The following is a 19,341-nucleotide window of genomic DNA, read 5'->3' on the forward strand; positions in this document are numbered from 1 at the left end:
ATTGGCCGCAAATACACAACAGTCTTTTATTGAACAGGTGAAAACACTCTGGAACGGTTACGCATAATTATACTGCAGCAGTGGATTACAGGAAATACAATTGGAGGCAAAAAAGGGGGACCTTTCTTCTGTACTCTCCAAAGTGTCCCAGCAGAGACGGCATTACTCATGAAGAGAGTGACGACGGGGCTTTGGCGATAACCTGTCTCCATCTTCTCTCTGTGGGAAAGGCTCTGAAGGGTTGGGCTGCGTCACTGGGTTTCTAGCGTCTGCATGGCACAGAGGAAACAGTCAAAGCTAGCTTTTGTTCTCTATTTTTTTTTTTTTTTTTCGTAGAAGGAGCTAAAAAGACAACTTTGTTTCCCTGATCGTCACTCTGGCAGGTAGTAGAAGCACACAGACACGCAGATGTTGCTGGGGAAGCAGATGTCGATGCAGAAGTAGACCAGCCTCTGATTCCCCGGGCCTAAAACCAGACAGAGACATTGGTGACTAAAGGAGATACAGGTCATCATTAAGGAGGCAGCGTAGCATTACTGTTGCATAGCAGAACATGTAGAGCAGGGGGTCAAACTCAAACACGCAGTGGGCCAAAATAAAAAAAATGGGTACTAGTCGAGGGCCGGACTGGTTCAATGTTTATTGCAAAACGTATTGAAATGATCTTATTGCACATATTAAACCTGGAACTAACAAAGCTTCAATTATTGCCCATAAAAACAACATTAAACATGAAATAATCATTTCTTATGGCTCTATCTGCAGCTTTTCCGGAGTCATTTCTTATGATTACATTTTCCCACAGGCCAACAACAGCTTCGACAAAACTATTCCCCTCAAAGAGAAACCCAAACATGCCCTGCTGTCGTGAGAGAAAGTGCAGAAGGAAGCATCCATTGAACTCAGTGTGCTGCTCTGTGATGCTAGCTCAGACACTTGGCGTCTCATCTCGGGTGCAAGGTCATCGATGTTTGGGCTCTGGCTCTGAGCGGAGGAGACCCTCAGGATTGAGTGAAGGTGTGCGTGCAATATACCGGCGCGCCAGATCTAATAGTAATTAGAAATTATCCTGCGGGCCGAAATTAAATCCTCCAAGGGCCTGATTTGGCCCCCGGGCCTTAAGTTTGACACATGATGTAAACGATCAGAAAGCCAGCCCTAAACATTCCTAAATGAAGATTATTAACCCCTAAACTGCAACAATTACCCTAATGATCTGTCACAACTTAAAGGCATGAATAATGAACTTAATATATATATATATATATATATATAAAAAAGTGTTTTTTCTTCTGGGTAAAGCACAATGTATTCTCTGTTTTTTAGCCATAACAAATTAAACAATATCTACTTCAGATAATTATACCAATAATAATAATACAATACAAATAGATTAAAACCTTCTTTTTCTATACAAATGTAGAGACAAAATATTGTTTAAAAGCAGCCTGAATAATAGTTGTACTTCTGTTAGAACATATGTTGGTTGAGTGAAGATTGTTCAGCCTATCACTGGCTGCCACAGAGGAAAGGTCACTGGATGTCTAGGTTTCAGGAGGTCTCGATGGAGCTGCCAGCTGGCGCTTTTTAAAAGCTCCCTTCATGCTGCTTCTGTGGTTCTGACTAACACATCCAGAACCTCTGCTGATATGACCGTTCCTTCTTTAGTGATGTTTAACTCCTGTTCCTTTCCTATAGTGTGTTATAACGGGTTTTGTTAATGGTCTGCAAAGGCTAAAATCCCCCCCCCCCCCGACTCATTTGTTTACTCCTGTAAAGTGACATCACTAAGTAACACTCACGCTTCTATTGGCTAATGCTCCAACACGTTGTACGTGATAGGCTAAGGGGCGGGACATCTCTAAGCGGTTGACCAATCACAACAGAGCCAGCCAGCTAACCAATCAGAGCAGACTGGGCTCTGGTTTCAGACAGAGGGTGAAAAGAGGAGCTGCAGCACAGGCAGTATGAGACAAATAAAGAGTTTTTTGAACATTACAGCATGGAGACATGTCCCAGTGGAGACACTACACTGATATGCACCTGACCATGAGCATAAGAGGCCCCTTTGCAGACAGTGTCGATGTGCATGCCACCAAAGGCCACCCAGTGCTGTGGTGGCTCCCCTTTATAACCAGGTGATTCAATAGTGTTTCAAATGTTTTATTTAACCATTTGAGTTTGATGTCAAAGCGACCGTCTCTAGATAACGTGTTGCCGTCCTCACCGTCGACCCTCCTGGTCCAGTGGACGGAGCTGTGCCGACACAGCGTCTGCAGAGGCTCCTCCAGCGTGGACACGTCCACCGGACTGCCTGCCAACACCCCCAGGAACTCCCTCTGCCTCTGGGTCTCGTTCCTGGACAGCTGGACCTGACCCTGCTGAGGACGAATCACAACATCTCAACAGAAGACCCGGGAGTTTCTGTCTGGAGCGGCAGGGTCATTTGATAAGGGTGAGAAGTCATATTCGCCTCAGTGACAAAGTCAGAATGAATAAAAGCGAAGAAGAAAAAACAAGATTGAAACTGGAGTTGCTATTACCCCGATATCTGCGCTGATGAGGTCAACACGCACATTAGCGCTCTTATTAGTCACAAAGGCAGTGTGTCATTGCAACACTTACACCTTTGATACGCTCTGATAGTGAACCACTTGAAGCGCTCTGATGCTCGAGTGGGTCACGTAACCACCTCTGCTGAAGAAGACCTTTGTGCTGCAGAATAGAGACGGAGCGTTTACTCTCCTCCATAAGGGCCCTCTCCCATCAGAGATTGAATGACAGCAGTGAGGAGCTGTATGGAGACGTGACACCATGAGAGGGGATCCCAAAAGACGCTCGGAGACTCAACGAAAGGTGGAAATGATGCTATTGTGCAAAAAGAGGATGAACTCGGTCATCTTGGATTACCTGCAAGGTCACATCGTTTTTGACTTGTGGAAAGAAAACACACATTTCAAGGTGTTGATCTTTAACTATACTGTCTATTTGTTTTTGTAGATTTCTGCTAAACAAATATAAAAATAAGCATCATTTTCATATTTAAAGATAACATTTCATGAAACTTGTAACACAAAGAATTATTGTGTGAATGTGAGAAATAATTTTTTTCAATTTGTTTTTTTTTTCTCCAGAAATCTCCACTTCAGTAACGCTTGCATTACAACTAACATTCACTTTTCTATCCATACAACCTGAATGTAAACGACTGCTTTCTATGTCTATTATCTTGATTATGTAACATTTAAATCCTTAAAACGTGGCAACAATAGATTTGTTCTAAAGCTGTTGTTGTATTTTCTGATTTATGTGTTTTTTAATAAGTATCTAACATTCCCGTTGATAAAACCTTTGACTTTAATGTTTAAACAAAATCAAGTGCAAATGAGCACATACTTAATAAGAAATGGCCTCATATGCAGCCTATATTTACGTTTTTGTAAATATATTTTAAGTGCTCTTTTGGTAAAGCTTCATGGTGCAGGGTGTCCGCGGGGTCTTAACAAGTATTAAAGTTGATCAATTTAAGGAAAATTAAGGCTATTAAAAAGTATTAAACGGCATTTTCCAAGGTATTACATGTTGTAGCTTGTTTTCAATAAGTATCTAAATTGTCCAGAGAGGTTGTGTTCTACAGTCTGCCTGAATGTAGTCATGGCGTAGGTGTGTAGTGTGATTCTGTAGTTTATTGATGGCATCCCGTTGGGTGTGACGTCGTCTGAACAGGACATCGCACGCTCACTGCTTGATAGCGCGAAGGTCCGTTTACGCCGGTTGCTAAGCAACATCGTTATGGGGAAATGCAAGTCTGCGTCCAAATGGTTGGAAGATCAGGAGGAAGGATAATCAATACTGTATATAGTCAATGTGAGGTAAAGTGTGTCGCCAAGGTAACCGGTTAAAACTCTAAGTGGCGATGAGGTCTTAAAATGTATGGAAAGGGTCTTAAAAGGTTTTACATTTGACTTCAGGGTTCCTGCACATACCCTGTGGTGGCATCTATAAGTAAAAAATATTTCCCTACTTTCCTGCATCGCCCCCTTAAATTCAGAGAACCAGGTATTTGCCACAGAGCAGACGCACTCAGGCCGGTCCCTCACTAACCATGCCTCACTCTGTATTTGAATCCAACAGAAGAGTCTAAAAAGCCCTCACACAGAGCTGCCATTGTGCCCTCTCCACGGCTCAGGCTATCTGCCGGAGCCGCCTGTAAGAAGATCCCGAGCAGCGAGGGGCCTGCCGGGATCAGATGTGCCTGCCGGGATCAGATGTGCCGAGGAATTCAGCCGTGGAGGTGAGAGAGGGAGACTATACGGCTGTTCATAAGCTTCAAGCTTCAGAGCGGCACGGAGCTATGAAACCCAGCAGGTCCGGGCTCAGATAAAACCGAGTCACTGACTGAAAGGCCAGTTCACACATTAGTGAGGCGGCGACTTCACAGACGGCAGGGCTAAAAGGGCAACACTTCCCTTTCTTCGTGTGCGAAGTTGTGTGGTTTCATGTGTCCTGAAGGCACTGAAGGACGAACCCTATTGGTTCAAATCAGCGTTCAGCTCTCACATGTAGACATACCTTGTGTGTAGACTCCTGGAGGAGGGAGTGCACGTTGTTATAGTCAGATTCCTCCATCTTTCGCAGGAAGCAGCTCTCCTGGTCCATGGGTTTGTAACATATCAAACCCTGAAACACAAGACATCTTCCCATCAGTCAGAAAACTCAGGCGCGCTTTCTATCAAAACTACCATTCAAACCAACTCATGCACAGCACCTACATGTTTGACATCAAAGAGCACAGTGGACGTCTGATTTGCAGGTGAGGTGATGGAAAAGGTCACCAGGTCATTTTGCAAGTCAACGACGGCCGATTGGTTGATCAGAAGTCCGGTCTGATCTGGAGCTGTGATCCGGACCAACTGTAAAGACTTACACACACACACACACACAGATTCATGAAAGACTATAAGGTGTAGAAATGATGCTGGAGGGTGGATTGATCGTCACGTTACCTCTGCAGGAGGCTGCGACAGCCCCAGGTGCCCCGTCAGAGCGAGGGTGATGATGACCAGGAGCAGGGACGCTGAGAAGCTTACCCAGAAGGCCTTGTGTGGGAAGTGGGACTGAGGGGACGCAGCAGAGCCCCCATCCTGAAGACAGGGTTACACACACTATTTACACAGTGCTTCAGATCTCATTACTGGATGTAAACAAACTGCGGCAGGGTGGGAACACGGCTGCTGTTGAGACTTAAAGGGACAGCTCACTCAAACCTCTCACCTAAAATGTTATTCGTCAAACTAGATGGTTTTGTTGCTTAGTTGGAAATACAGGCTGAACATGTCTGCCTTCTCTCCAGTATAATAGCGCTTGATGGCACTTGGCTTTCGATGCTTAAGGCGTTAGAAGATAAAACATCACGAGGATTCTCAAGAAGATCCTAAAACCATATTGGACTTATTTCGATGTTCACTGCACAACACACCAACGAGTGAGAACGACACTCTTGTTTCATGAGTAGAAGATAGTTGCATGTTGCTGCTTAAAGAAAGGTGTTCTTCGAGTTAGCGTGGTCATGATTTCTGGAATATTTCTGTTGAGTTTTTCTGCACAACAGTGTCATTATATTTGAGAGAAAGTACTTCAAATCAAATCAAGTTTTATTTATATAGCACTTTTATAAACGATTTTTGGTCGAGCCAAAGTGCTGTACATATAATAAAAAGAGCCTAAAGTAGAGACACTTTACAGCAAATACAACAACACAGATTGGTCAGAATATCAGTATGAGAAAAACGACACCCTCTGTCCTTAACTTACTCTCACAAAATAGTCTAGATATATAAAATATATATTGCAGGTAGGAGAACAAAATGAACCGTCTGTAAAGCTGTATCTGTAAGTCTCATCCTGTCATGTATCTTTTCCCTGTGGCAAAATGAGCTAAATGTGCACGTCTCGCCATCACCATGTTTCCAGTCGGCGGCGGTTTCTTTTCAAATGAAAGTACATTCCTCACCGTGCACTCTGCATCTTCACAACGGTCTTCCGAATGTTTCCAACACCTCAACATCCTGAGTCCCTTGACGGCTCCTCACTGGGTCAGCTCCCTTCTCTTAGCTACCGGCATGCAGCTGTGGTCATGACTGAGACTCAGTGCCCCTGGGCAGCTTCTCTTTGTCCCTGCAGACCTCCCCCTTCTTCCTCCCCCTCCAGTCACACTCCACACAACACTCTGAACCTGCCAAACTCACATTTGGAGTCTTGTCTTCCTGCTATTTCCTCCCTTTTTATATCTATTATGACTTAATATGCCTCCGTAACACGACCCTGTCCCCCCTCACTCAAACACACACTTACAGGAGAGGAGTTGGCCGCCCTCCCCGGCTCACACAATGGACAAAGGGGTGAGGCAGGTGTCGGTTGAAGTCCTCTCTCATCAGGCGAGAGGCGATATCGCTGCTGCATCCAGACGACGACAGGCCAAGGTGACTTTAAGCACGGGAGGTTTTCTGTGTTCACTTTGAGGTAAAAAGCCACAGGCGTTTATTTAGTCAATATCATTGCAGCTTTATTACGGATTTGAGCAGCTATTCAGGGACAAGTTAGAGAGCACAAGAAGTCAAAAGGAAGACCGGGTTCACTTTCAAACATGAGTGAAACACTGACTTACTCCCATTAATGTATCTGCAGTGGTTCTGCTGAGGTGTGGAAATAAAGCTTATAATACACAGAAAGTTCAAGTCAGACACGTAGACTCAGTGCTTGCTATTTATAGACGTTAAAACAGCTGTAAACCTGAATAAAACATGTTACTTCTATTATGTGCTCATCCTCCTCGAGGTTGACTTGTAGTTGCTAAAGAGGAGCTTGCATCACAGACGGTCTTTAAAGTACACTCTCTCTTCCCCTTTTAACACTGAATCCTTGTTCTTATGTTATAAACGATCATTAATACCATGTTAAATTGGCAGGCAATTCCAAAATAGATAAATTATGTATATCTTTATAAACTTTGTACTAGATTTTAATCATATATATCTTAAGGAAAAAGATTCCCTTTTGGTGAGTAGTGGAGTCTTTCAGTCCAGGTTCATCCCTGCAGAGCGGGCAGCAGGTCAGCGATGCTCTCCACGTAATAATCCGGCACCATCCCTTGCCTCTCCGCACAGCCGCTCTTCTGATGGGCCTCGGCGTCCTCCACCGTGCTGACCCCCGTGAGGGTGAGGAGGGTCTTCAGGCCGCAGTTGGAGCCCAGCATGATGTCCGTGTCGAGGCGGTCGCCCACCATCAGGCAGCGGCCGGGGTCTACTCCGAACTGGGAGGCCACGCAGTCGAACATGTACCGGTTGGGTTTGCCCACCGTCTGGGCCTGGCGCTGGGCGGCGGTCTCCACGGCCTGCAGGAGGCAGCCGGTACCTGAGAGGAAGAGGAGCAGTGAGGACACTTTAACACTTTAACTCAATCTAGCAAGTTAGATGAAAAGGGCCCTACTGTGCACCTATATGGGTGTTGTGCACGTAAGAGTTTCTCTCCCACACACTCTAAATTATAATGATCCCTCATAGCATTTTGGATGGGTGGAGCTTAGAAATCCAGACAGGTGAGTTTAAGACATGTCTTTCCAGGAAGTAGACCTACTTATTATCTGACAGTTAAAGTCTGACTTTGTATAGAGCATGTTATGCACAATTTAGTGCATGCTTTTTTGTTGTTGTTAGAGCGTCAAGTCTGGCCTAAAATGTAAGCTTTATATTTCCCCAACAGTTTAAGTGATGTGTGCAGAAGATCCACTGACTATTGTTAATGTGTGCTGCTGTGTGTGTGTGTGTGTGTGTGTGTGTGTGTGTGTGTGTGTGTGTGTGTGTGTGTGTGTGTGTGTGTGTGTGTGTGTGTGTGTGTGTGTGTGTGTGTGTGTGTGTGTGTGTGTGCCCCTACCTGGCACGGCCTTGCCTCCCTCCAGGGGCAGCCTGGTGTCCCTGTTGGTCCCCACAAACAGACACCCGGGCTGCTGGATCAGGTACTGCAGGGCTCTGTTCAGCTTCGAGTAGCTGAAGTGCTCATCGAACCCGACCACCACCGCCTTCACCTCGGGGTTCAGGTCCACGTTGGCCCAGTCCATCGGCTTCCCGGATATATGGTCCTCTCCCACCCCGGTCTGCTGGATCCCCACCGCCTGCAGCTCGTCTCTCATCGCGTTACTTCCGATCAGATACACCTTTTTACCCTCCAGTTTGCACTCATTCTTCAGGTACATAGCTGAACAGTACGCCGTCCCGAACACCTCCTCTTCGGTCGCATTAAACCCCATTAAGGTCATTTTCTCCACGTACATCTTCCTGGTCTTGGTGCTGTTGTTGGTGACGAAGAACACCTTCTTGCCGCTTTCCTTAAGCAGGTTTATGACCTGAGAGGCTCCCGGGATGGCCTGGTCCCCCCGCCAGATGACCCCGTCGCAGTCAAACAGGACGCTGTCCACCGAGTCCAGCACCGGCTTCACCAGAGCTCCGGTTAACCGGGTACATTTGGACCCAGACATTAGGGTAAACAAGACACGTGATTTCAGGTTCAAATATGAAAAACTGTCTGACTGTTAAATAGCCCTTACGTGTTGTCAGGCTAAACAAATACAATAACTGTTTAACCGTTATATAGCCGTTACGACACTTCGTGTTCCCTACCGCGCAACGTCACGGGTTGTCGCTAATGTCAGCACTACTGTTTGTAGTTACGTCCAGTTTTGTTGTTTAAATAAGTTTGTTGAGATACGTCGCTGACAAAATCCTGACCTTCCACTTCGGTGTAAAAGTGTTGAAGCAATTCTGAGGTTACTTCCGCACCGGCTTAAAGGGAAAGCAACAAATACAGTTCACTTCCGGTTAAGCTCATTTATTGTTTCCAACATGCATATGTTTTTCTTTAAAATACACAAGAACAAATCTTTAGTATAATAACTGCGTATTCAAAACTACAAAAGTGCTTCAACAAAAAAGCCAAGCACACTGTCCCTTCCTAGCATCAAACTAAAGTGTTTAAATCCCACTTGGATACAAAATATATAAAGTTCACTATAATACACAACATTAAAAGTCAGATTCGTAATGCCTTTAACAAATATTGAACAATTACAATTGCAGGACATATGCTCCAGCTTTTGAAGCATTTACACTTTAGTCAATGGCAGAACAAGAATGAAAAGAGATGTTCTAAATTGGCAGTCAAAATATCTAATTACTTTTGTGTTTGCTGTAAATGTTGCCAGAGCTTATTAATACATTGTGTGGGAGGTAGACACCAGAGCTCGTAAATAAATTGCTACCGTAAACTGTATTCTTTCAGTCAGCAGTAGTTCTTAGGCACAGTGACCCCAGGGGGTGTAAAAAAATGCAGCATAACAACACAGACTAGTCATTTCTTTTAGTTGTCTTTTTTGTGAACAGGACGTGGAGGGAAGAAGATCTCTCCCAGGTTTCGGAGTATTCCTCTGCTGTAGTAGTTTCTTTTAGAGTGGTCTGGTGCCGGGCTGCAGAGATGGTCAGCGGTTGCAGTCGGGTGGCAGTGCTGACACACGTAACCTCGATTTTTGTACCACTCGTTGGAGGTCTGGTTCACGAGAGCCAGGTAGGAATGGAAAAGAGCATAACCCGCGAGGAGGAAGAAGACAAAGACCAGAAATCCCAACATGAAGACGATTCGGGGGAAGGTCAGGAACAGATGCTGCAGAAAGAGAGATGTGTATTTTGTAAAATGTGTGACTTTTTTGATTATAATTTCCTTACAAAAAAATCTTTAATACTTGTTTATGTATGCTTTAGGTAACATTACGCTGTCTTTGGCTCTCTGCTGTAACAATGTACAACTCGCCTCTGTGGGACTAATACAGGTATTCTGACAGGTGTGGGGGAAACTTCTGATGCAATGGAACAGCAGGACTCGGAGAGACACGAGGAGAGCTGGAGCTTTGATGGCAAACACTGACGGTTTATTTGGAGCTTCGGCCGGAGAATTCACACGACATGTCACGGGTCTGAGATGCCACAATCAATTCTGAAGAGCCCTCCTGTAGCCCGAGGTTTTAACTAGTTCAGAGCGTAATAATCAACGTTCTTCAATAGAGAGACTAAACAGCCGAGGACACTGAATCACAGTTGTTGTCGCTTAGGGCTCGGGAAGGATGTGTTCCAGGTGTCCCACAACAATAACTATCTCTGATCGATCGTTGCCCGGTTACAAACTGGCAACATCAACAACTTGCTAGGGCAGCCCCTCCTTAAGGGAGATAACGGCTGCTCAAAGTTGGTCAGCTGCGTCAGAGGGCGAAAGGTAAACATGTAGGGCGAGATTATTCCCTGACGAAAGGTATTACGTGTCTTGAGGTAAAAGGAAGGTAGCCGCGACATGCACTATGTCAGCAGTATGGAGTCTCACCTGCACAACAAACAGAGGCCCTGCTGACTGCTGCTGGCCTTCCTCGTCGACATAACTGGCCCTCAGGAGCCCTGACCTCAGGACGGCGTGAAGCAGCATGTCTCCTGTTAGAACGGCCACATCGCCCGCCGCGGCGCACACGCTGAAGAGGTAAAGCAGGAAGTAGCGTGTGTTCTGAGCACCGATGCAGTTGTTCACCCAGACGCAGTGGTGGTCAAAGCGTTGAACGCACCTGTTGCAGACCCCTGAAACACAGACGGTGAGTATGATGCTGTATTCTAAGCTTTGCAAATATAATGCATTACAATGTTAACTATGTTCATATCTCTGTTCTCACTGCAGTGTTTGGAGCGAGCCGGTTTGACGAGCTTGCAGGTTTCACAGGAGACGCCCGGGTGAAACAGCCTCCCGTCATACGGATAGATGTGCAGCTGGCCGGCGATTTTCTTCTTCGTCACTGTGCCTGCAAGGTTGAGAGGAGAGAAAAAGATAACTGCCAAATAAAAGGCAAAAAATCTCTCCAAAACGAACAAATTGATATCTCTGCACATTATTGCAAAACGGCTGAAAGTATCTACTTTGAATTAACTGGAGTCATCAAATAATAATTACCCATTAATACTTAATGTCCTGCACACCCTCAATCCACATGGCTGTATAACCAGTAGTAATATTGCTTTTTTTAGACTAAATGATCGTTGTAGATGCAAACAACACAACATTTCTCATATGAAAAGACAGATGCTTTCGGTTGGTGCCAAGAACAACACAGACACCAGAGTGGAAAGGGCACATTAGCCGGATCCGTTATTCCCAAGACTTGGACTCACACGAGGCCTGTTTTAGTGCACAATGATTGATGCTATAGACCACAAACGTATTGCTTATACGAGTTCTTAATATATCAACACACCAGGGTTAACCTCCCTCGTCTGTCTCATATAATATTTCCTAATATTGCAGCAAATAACAAATGACTTTGAAAGCTAGTATAATAATAACCTGGATCTCTCCTGATGCAGAGGTAGAAGCAGAGACTCTTGATAACCAGCAGGATATAAGGCACGGACAGGCTGATCAGACTGGTGTCCATATCCCTGCAGAAGCCAAACACCTCGTAGGTGAACTCTGCTAACACAGCGGCCTCTATCAGGATGTGCAGATAGATGAACATGTTGTTCCTGCAAATAGAAGCAAATGACAAAGATTGAAGGCAGATATGCAACAAGAGTATAACTGGAACTAAATATACACTTGTCTATGATATTACAGAGGTATATAAGATTAAATAAAAAGCCTTTATTCATTCCACATTGGGAGCATGTACTATTCTACACAGAGCCGCTCAAGAGTCAAAGGATGAAAGGAAAATGAAAAGCTATATACACAATAAACACCTTTTGATTTATTCAGAGATGATCCAACTGGATAAACATTGAGAAAATAAAATGTATCTATACTTTTCATAGACGCATTGTGTGTAGTATTGTACAGGGAAATACAAAAAGTGATATAAAGTTAAATACAAAATATATCTACGAAGGAATTGAACTGCAAACCTTTGATGAAACAGCCTGTGTAAGGTCCTTTGTGAAAACTTCTGGAGCCATCTTGGTGTAATCGGTGCAAACACCTGTGCAGAGAATATTGTCAGCTTTAATTGCAGTGAATATCATGTTTTAATATTGTTATAAATTAGTCAAACAGTGCCACACAGTGTCAGTTTATGGGAATACAGTCAACCTGAATCTTCTCTTACCTTTCCTACAAAGTTGAAGAGGATACTAAATGGAGTTTGCTGCTGGCCTGAGTATTTGCAAACTAACACTATACATGTCAGCACCACCGTGACGTAGACAGCGAACAGGGTGAGGAAATCCATCTCACCTGGGGGCTTCAGAGAGACGATACAACAGGTGTTACTGGTGGCAAAGTCAACACGAACAGGTAGCACACTCACCAAAAAGTTGTGTTACTATTCAGTGTTTCTGCTTGTGTAAACACGACTTTAAACAAAATGATGTACCACTCCTAAAAAAAACACCCACATGGACGAGTTGACGTTAGCATGCTAACCTAATCATGACCTAACGTTAGCATAGATATTCTCACTTTCTTCACCTCTTAAAGTCCTTTACTCACCTTCTTCCTTCCCCTTTTAGTCTTGGTCACACATAGCTGTCTGTAAGTGTTTTATCTCACGATAACATAGCTTATTTTGTTAGCGCTATGGACACTAGCATCCCCTTTGGTGCTCTGTAAACAATGCTACTTCCTTAGCATCGATGTAGCTAAATCCCAAGCTAACGTTTGAGGGGCTGGCTGGGTGTACCTGCTGCAGGAGGAGGGGGAGTATCTACTGTAACTCCATTTCGATATAAATGTAAAGTTTGTCTAAATATTAAAGGGCAGTGGTGGAATTTAACTATACTTACTCAAGTAAAAAATGAAGGTACTTGTACTTGAGTGATTATTTAAAAACGTTCAATCTTAAATGTTTCATTCTGCATAATGAGTACTTTTGGTACTATGCTACTTTTTTACTTCTACTTGAGTACAATTTTAAATGCAATAATTGTACTTGTAACAGTATTTTTAGTCTTTGGTATTGCTACTTGTAGGCTACTTAAGTGAATAATAATAAGAGTACTTCTTTCACCTGTGTTAAGGGTTTTCTTAATTCATATTCCCAACATGCTTACTTAACCGAACTATTACTTTTTAAAGCTCACAAGTAATTTATATAATTAATAGACAGTCATATTTTCATCTTATATGCATTTTCCCTGAAGACTCTTATTTTTCGACACTTTAAAATATTACTTATTCACTATCTTAGCCACAAATGACAATGATTAGGAGAAACATTGACTTTAACGCATGGATTTGCTACAAAGTTCAAACATGAAAAACAGGCTAAAGGTTATTTAATGCACACACTTCCTTCAGTTTTGACTTGAAATTCAACCCTTATGAATACCTTTATAACATTTTGGCTATAGTGCATGCTTGAATTCCCGACTATTAGTTACTTAGGCTTGTTTTTCTCTGTCATTGCCTTCCAGAGCTCCACACAATGCAACACGGCATCACAGGACACCTGTTGGGTCTGGTTGCTGACATGGCCGACACTCATATTACAGCTCTCGGTGCCGGAGAGGAAAGCTTTACTCTGGAGCTCTGCATGGACATCTATGGATGCTGTTTAAAAAGGTACAGGATGTGTTGGTGTGCCGTAGTGAGGTGTGGACAATATTATATGTTTCTTATTTTGACGTGTTTTTGGTCACAATGCATTTTTTCTAAATGCTTTCCACCTTAATTATGACAAATGAAGATGTATTTTATTTAAAGTCCCTTGTTCATAATATTTTTAAAAACATGACTAAAGGATAATCGATACATATTGTCATAAATTCATTTAGCAAGTACACACTTTAAAAGAAAAATGATCGTTTGACCTGCGAATTGGTGCAAGAAAAACAACATACTATCTTGAATAAATAAAGTAAAACCACACAATGAAAACTATAAAAGAAACATATTTTGGGCTAAAAATGACACGTTGGCTAACACGTTGCTAACATTCTCATGTAAACAAACGCGCGTGCAAACACATCAGGCTATATCAATGTCATGTTCATGTTTCAAACAATAATTGGACAATGTATATATACGTTGAAAACCCTTCACGATTTCTCTGAAGAATAATTTATTACAGGGGGGTTTATCAGGGTTGATTGCCTGTGATATGTCAGTTTCTGTCTTGTCACACGGGAGTAAACGTCTTCGCTGTAATGTAAGAGGAGTTTGATTGTAGCATCTGTGTTGAATTATTCAGTTGAAGCCGGACTGTCTGTTCTTTATTGCACGCTTTGCAACTAATGACAGTTTGAACTCCAATAACTCAGTCACTACTTTCTCTTCAGCTGTAATGACTTCTCATATAAATGTATTACTGACTGCAACATGTTACCCGCTCTTATTGACACACCCTCTACAAATAATATGTCATACAATTAGTGTATCTGAGATGTCCAATCAATCATAAATACAATAAAATACATATGTTTTTTCAAATATCCTGCACTATATACAATAGTTTCTCATATTGAAGGGTGAAGCTAACAAATTACATTGACATCCTCTTATTGTAATTGACAAGCTTTTGTGTATTTTCACTATATGATTATTTTTTCTATTACATGTTGATTTTACAGCTACACGATTTTTTGAATTGTCTACAGCCTTTACCCGTTCTCTTTATTATTGGGTACTGTTATTGGTATTGGATTTTAGCCCTTGCAGACCATTAACATGCACAACAACCTATATAACACACTACAGGAAAGGCAAAACCCCAACAAGCATATTAGGGCCCCTTTAAAAAGATAGTTCTGATTGAAAGACTTTATCTTCACACTGTGTTAACTTTCCGTCACTTGTCATAAATGTCATATTCACAATGAGTGCTTCCACTTTAGTCAGTGCCTGCATTCTTTATTTGAGGGGAGCATGTGTTCCTTCAGTATTAATGACTGGGGGGTGGAGGAGCACTGAAGATTCAGTTCATAATCCAACTAATCCCACAGGCTGAAGTCTTAAATTGCCCCCCCTCCTTCTCAATGGACGGCACATTTTCGTTGTGCTCACACACGGACGGACGCATTCCCAGGCATGCAGACGCTCCAATTAGTCCTCATCAGGCTGGGCTGCGTCGACTCAGAGTGATTCTGGGCCACGAGCGGTCCCTCGGAGAGCCACCTAGCCGAGAGAGCTGGAGGAGGAAAAAGACATGTTGGTGTATTTATAGAAAAATGAGGCCTCGCACAATACCCTGTTTGGGAGAGAGAATTATGAAGGAACCGAGGTGCCTGGGTGCACATGTCCCAGTTTTCTGATTAACACTGTGCAGGCGGGCCGGCCCGAGGATGAATCAGGGAACAGGACTAACTCGTTGACACACTCGCACAGAGATTGCACTCGCTGCCCGTGCACACTCACCTTTTGCTTATGAGGACACTGCTGTGGTTTTCAGGGTGGAAGAATGGGGTATTGTTTTGAGTTTGTCACCCTTTCCGTTTGACTTGTCCTTGGGTTTTTTCTAAAGATATAACATTTGAGGAGACAGATTGGCTGCCAGCAGGCCGCGCTGTTTGACATTCAAGATGAAGAAGTTTTTGCAAAACAAAAGGCAGATACTCTATCCGACGGGGCTCTCGGTATCCATCTAAAGATTTCTGTAGTTTTTATCAGCTTTGTGTGATGGCTGTGGAGCAAAAGCTTCCAGCTGAGCCAGAGGGGTTTATATTGAATCATATTTAACAAAATCCAACATGTGTATATCTGTAATTCTGAATTTGTCATATTATATATGCTTTTGAGAACTGTCCATGTCTCATTTGGACATTTTAGAATGCCTAAAATATAAGCCAATTTGATGTTATTGATTCCACTTTTTACCTTTTACCTGCTCTGAAATCCATGCTGTCAGTTGTGTGCTCTATTATATAATTGTCATTCAACAGGATTGACTTGCAGGGAGTTAAAAAAAAAATGGAATTGCTGCAGGAACTTTTGTCTCTAAAGCTAATTAAGGTCACAATCCCTGCAATGACTTAATTTGATTGGCTGCTTTGGAGTTTGTGAACCAGGTCAGGGACCGCTGAGTGTGTCATGGTTCAGGGTAGAGGGTTACAGAGCCGCACTCATGAGTACATCTTGAGATGCGAAAGACAGCAGCAGGGAGAAGAGACCGGGGAGAAAAACGTAGTCACTTTGAATGCAAGCAAAGGATTATTGATCAAAAAATGTCATTTGACTTGAATATTTTGGCCAAAGTGGGTAAGTGCTTGTGTTTGAATGTCTATGCGTGGGTTTTCTTCATTTCGTAGCTTTTGTCCGCAGTATAGCCAGTGCAAGACCCTTGGAAAGTCCTTGGATCATGAGTGGGGATTATTTTCCTTCTCCTATCTGACATATTTTCTCCCCCCCTTTAAGTCCTCAGCATGCCGTCGTCCAACCAGGGCTGGCCTGAGGAGTTCGGCTTCCTGCTGGGCGGCAATGGCCCCAGCTACATCCTGTCGGTGGAGGAGGGCAGCAGCGCTCACCTGGCCGGGTTGCAGGCGGGGGACCAGGTCCTGGAGATCGAGGGCCACAATGTGTCAACGCTGGGCCCCCAAGCTGTCGTGGCCATCGCCCAGACTCAGAAGAACATCCCTCCCAGCATCGGAGTGGTGTCCCGCATACAGCAGGTCTGACAGCTCCTGAATCTATCACAGCAATAATGCATAAGTAGGTTAATGCCTTTGGAGGTATGTGACAGTGCATCTAGATTGATCCAAGTCTTTAGGGGTATGTTCCTAAAGGTGTTCTTCACCCGCAATATGATTAATTGTATGTCCGTCACTCACTCTGTGTGGACCTTGAATCCCTCTATGGTGAACAAACATTTGGAAAAGGTTTGATGAATTTAAGTACATTGTGGCCATATTTGACAACAGCAATACTTACATATAAAACATCCCTTTTCACACTGTCACCGAAATCGTGCACGTTAATCCAATTATTATTTGTCTTATCGAATGCTCTGTATTTCCAAACGAAGTGCATATTTTCATTTTTAAAATCTTAACATTTAATACACTTCTGCACTAACAATTTCAGCTGCGCATTTCTTGTGAGACTTTATAAATGCATGATGTGATATGATTTGCTGCTTTTTAAATAAGGCCCCCCATTTACTTCAATACACGTCTTGTTCTTTTTTGGATTCATTATTTTATCATAGTGGAAGTGGGACAAGCTAACGTTTTGTTCAGATAACGGGGCAAATCATTATTCAATAAGGGTCTTTTGGGGAGTTTAATTCCTTTAATTTCAATACATTTACACTTTTTTTTTTTTTTTTCCTGCGTCACAGATGGACATCATACCGGGTCCGGACGGTCGTTTTGGGTTCACCATCGTAGGAGACTGCCCCCTGCTGGTGGAGTGCTCGCCCTGCTCTCCGGCGGGCCGTGCAGGTCTGAAGGCGGGGGATTACGTCATGGAGGTGAACGGGATCCCCGTCCGGCAGCACTAACGGCCGCGGCGCTGATCAAAGCCTCGCAGGGCCGACGCTCCGCCTGGGGGTTCTGTGTCTCGGCCCGTGGCAGAACACCAGCATCAGCATCGAGGACAGTCAGGTGGGAGAGGGGAGCGAGGCTGGACCGCAAACACAAAGCTCTGGAGTTCAACAGGAGGGTACTTTCAAAACTCACAGTCACGGCTACATGCAGGTTTTTGAACTTTTGAAAGAACATCCATAACATTCATCTGTCTGCAATTTATATATATCAATATTCCAATTACTTGTATATAGACTATTCTGCACTATTCTATTTTATTTTATCTACTTGCACTATTACTGTTGTATTGTGTTGCCCTGTTGGAGGAGCCTGTGACCTAAGCATTTCATTGTCATAACTACACTGTAGCTATTGTACATATGACAAAAGCCTTGAAACATGAACAGTGCAGGTTAACTTATTTTTCTGTTCAAGTTGGGTTTGACTTTGTTCTTACAATCAATTGGTTGAATGATACAACTATTGGAAAATGATCCATGAGGGCTTACCTAGATTGAAGAGTACGTAGTCTTCTAACACTTATTCAATATTGTCTACTGATGGATTCAAAACCAGAATTATAAAATAGCACTGCTATAAACCTTTTGTTTACCAGATGAATTGCATATCAAGAGACCTGAACAATTCAGTTTTGAGACCAAGTGTTTCATTTCCACCATGTTTTTGCAAAAGTTTACAGCAACACCTCAGATGTTTTCCTTAAATAATGCTAAATACTATTACATTAAAAAATGTATACGTTTGTAAATTCATTCAATTCACTGGTGTAATCCTTTTACAAAATGTACACTGTGAGGAAATAAAAACAAACGGAGGAAGATGAAACTCTTAGAAGGAAGTAACACATATTTAACTCAACTAAAGAGCCCTTCTTAAGGCATGTGTCTTTTTAATTGCAGATGAAGTGCTGTCACAGTACCGATCAGGCTTTGAGTTAAACTATGAGCTGACAGCCTCCCCCCTCTAACGTCACTGTCCGTTCTGCGTCAGGTGGAACAGATTCTAGGTGATGAACCCGAAGTGAAAGAGAAGCTCTTCACGGCTCTGAAGCAGTACGCAGCGGAGAAGAGAGTGGAGTGGTTGCCTCGGTGCTGCCAGACATCCTGAACACTGAAAGCACCGACAGCTCATCTCCAACATCCGGTAAGGGCAACGCGTTTGAACTTCCATTACAATGGGTCACCAAACACAGGACAGAATAACTGCTGGTAGAGGTGACTTTAAAGAAGGCTGCTATCTGGATTCTAGCCAAGCGTCTCGAGCAGTGCTTCTCAAGTGTGGTCTGCGGACCACTGGTGGCCCGTGAGCGCCCCCTAGTGGTCCGTGAGTATATTGGTAACATTACACATTTGAAATAAATAAATAAATGTAAGTTTTCCGCACTCTCGCGGGAATATCTCCGCAATGGAGCGAGCTTAAGTTTCACTTTCAATTGCATGATATAGCCCAGATAAACACCTTCATCACACATGTTGCCACTTGTTTGTACCATTTTCAGGCGATTTGTAAAAAACGATGTGTTTTTGGATTTTGTGGAGTTAGGTGGTCCGCGAGTGTTTTTTTATTGGTTAAGTGGTCCTTGGTATGAAAAAGTTTGAGAAACACTGGTCTAGAGTCTAGGCTTTGAGGCGAGGGGAAATGTACCAAGTGGCCTACTGGTAAACATAAAAGAGATGCATCATTTGTGACCAGTGGCGACTGGCACAGCCCCACCTAGTGTCAGCAGAAAGTAATTCAAATAGTAATTAAAAAAAAAATACATCTTAAAATATATGTTAAGATCATGTTT

At 43.2% G+C, this 19,341-nt stretch overlaps 4 protein-coding genes across 6 annotated transcripts; 1 reads left to right on the plus strand and 3 right to left on the minus strand.

Moving 5' to 3' along the window:
* Positions 1-12: 12 nt before the first annotated feature.
* Positions 13-6,462, minus strand: bricd5 (BRICHOS domain containing 5). 3 transcript variants are annotated; one of them, XM_034107380.2, is made up of 6 exons: positions 6,355-6,462; positions 5,007-5,144; positions 4,773-4,922; positions 4,573-4,680; positions 2,228-2,378; positions 13-466 (listed from the first exon to the last, which is right to left on the minus strand). In XM_034107380.2, exons 1-6 carry the CDS (start codon positions 6,460-6,462, stop codon positions 372-374), a joined length of 750 nt encoding a protein of 249 aa, XP_033963271.1. In that variant the 3' UTR covers positions 13-371. The 3 variants fall into 3 exon arrangements, with proteins under 3 accessions (XP_033963271.1, XP_033963269.1, XP_033963272.1); XM_034107378.2 differs by having other exon boundaries at positions 2,228-2,381; XM_034107381.2 differs by lacking the exon at positions 6,355-6,462 and adding an exon at positions 6,014-6,325 and having other exon boundaries at positions 2,228-2,381.
* A 77-nt stretch (positions 6,463-6,539) lies between these two features.
* On the minus strand, positions 6,540-8,832 carry pgp (phosphoglycolate phosphatase). The gene is made up of 2 exons (XM_034107377.2): positions 7,933-8,832; positions 6,540-7,413 (listed from the first exon to the last, which is right to left on the minus strand). Exons 1-2 carry the CDS (start codon positions 8,531-8,533, stop codon positions 7,088-7,090), a joined length of 927 nt encoding a protein of 308 aa, XP_033963268.1. The 5' UTR covers positions 8,534-8,832; the 3' UTR covers positions 6,540-7,087.
* Positions 8,833-9,304: 472 nt separating this feature from the next.
* On the minus strand, positions 9,305-12,754 carry zdhhc4 (zinc finger DHHC-type palmitoyltransferase 4). Its single transcript, XM_034107373.2, has 7 exons — positions 12,565-12,754; positions 12,182-12,316; positions 11,982-12,055; positions 11,425-11,603; positions 10,760-10,885; positions 10,423-10,667; positions 9,305-9,711 (listed from the first exon to the last, which is right to left on the minus strand). The coding sequence occupies exons 2-7, from the start codon at positions 12,302-12,304 to the stop codon at positions 9,412-9,414; spliced, it is 1,047 nt and encodes a 348-aa protein (XP_033963264.1). The 5' UTR covers positions 12,305-12,316; positions 12,565-12,754; the 3' UTR covers positions 9,305-9,411.
* A 3,434-nt stretch (positions 12,755-16,188) lies between these two features.
* On the plus strand, positions 16,189-18,659 carry LOC117464616 (delphilin-like). The gene is made up of 4 exons (XM_034107145.1): positions 16,189-16,266; positions 16,423-16,676; positions 17,345-17,476; positions 18,543-18,659. The coding sequence occupies exons 1-4, from the start codon at positions 16,233-16,235 to the stop codon at positions 18,657-18,659; spliced, it is 537 nt and encodes a 178-aa protein (XP_033963036.1). The 5' UTR covers positions 16,189-16,232.
* Positions 18,660-19,341: the final 682 nt, after the last annotated feature.

This window comes from Pseudochaenichthys georgianus, chromosome 19 (assembly GCF_902827115.2).
Source record: "Pseudochaenichthys georgianus chromosome 19, fPseGeo1.2, whole genome shotgun sequence".
Taxonomy (NCBI): domain Eukaryota; kingdom Metazoa; phylum Chordata; class Actinopteri; order Perciformes; family Channichthyidae; genus Pseudochaenichthys; species Pseudochaenichthys georgianus.

Coding starts and splice junctions, on each gene's coding strand:
- LOC117464616 (XM_034107145.1), top strand. CDS start 16,233: ATGTCATTTGACTTGAATATTTTGGCCAAAGTGG. Junction 16,267..16,422: donor GAATATTTTGGCCAAAGTGG/GTAAGTGCTTGT, acceptor CCCCCCTTTAAG/TCCTCAGCATGCCGTCGTCC. Junction 16,677..17,344: donor TGGTGTCCCGCATACAGCAG/GTCTGACAGCTC, acceptor CCTGCGTCACAG/ATGGACATCATACCGGGTCC.
- pgp (XM_034107377.2), bottom strand. CDS start 8,533: ATGTCTGGGTCCAAATGTACCCGGTTAACCGGAGCTCTGGTGAAGCCG. Junction 7,414..7,932: donor GGGAGGCAAGGCCGTGCCAG/GTAGGGGCACAC, acceptor TCTTCCTCTCAG/GTACCGGCTGCCTCCTGCAG.
- bricd5 (XM_034107378.2), bottom strand. CDS start 6,462: ATGCAGCAGCGATATCGCCTCTCGCCTGATGAGAGAGGACTTCAACCG. Junction 2,382..4,572: donor TCCAGGAGTCTACACACAAG/GTATGTCTACAT, acceptor ATTCGTCCTCAG/CAGGGTCAGGTCCAGCTGTC. Junction 467..2,227: donor CTGGACCAGGAGGGTCGACG/GTGAGGACGGCA, acceptor GTCTGGTTTTAG/GCCCGGGGAATCAGAGGCTG.
- zdhhc4 (XM_034107373.2), bottom strand. CDS start 12,304: ATGGATTTCCTCACCCTGTTCGCTGTCTACGTCACGGTGGTGCTGACA. Junction 11,604..11,981: donor CACAGGCTGTTTCATCAAAG/GTTTGCAGTTCA, acceptor TTCTATTTGCAG/GAACAACATGTTCATCTATC. Junction 10,668..10,759: donor GGCTCGCTCCAAACACTGCA/GTGAGAACAGAG, acceptor TCTGTGTTTCAG/GGGTCTGCAACAGGTGCGTT.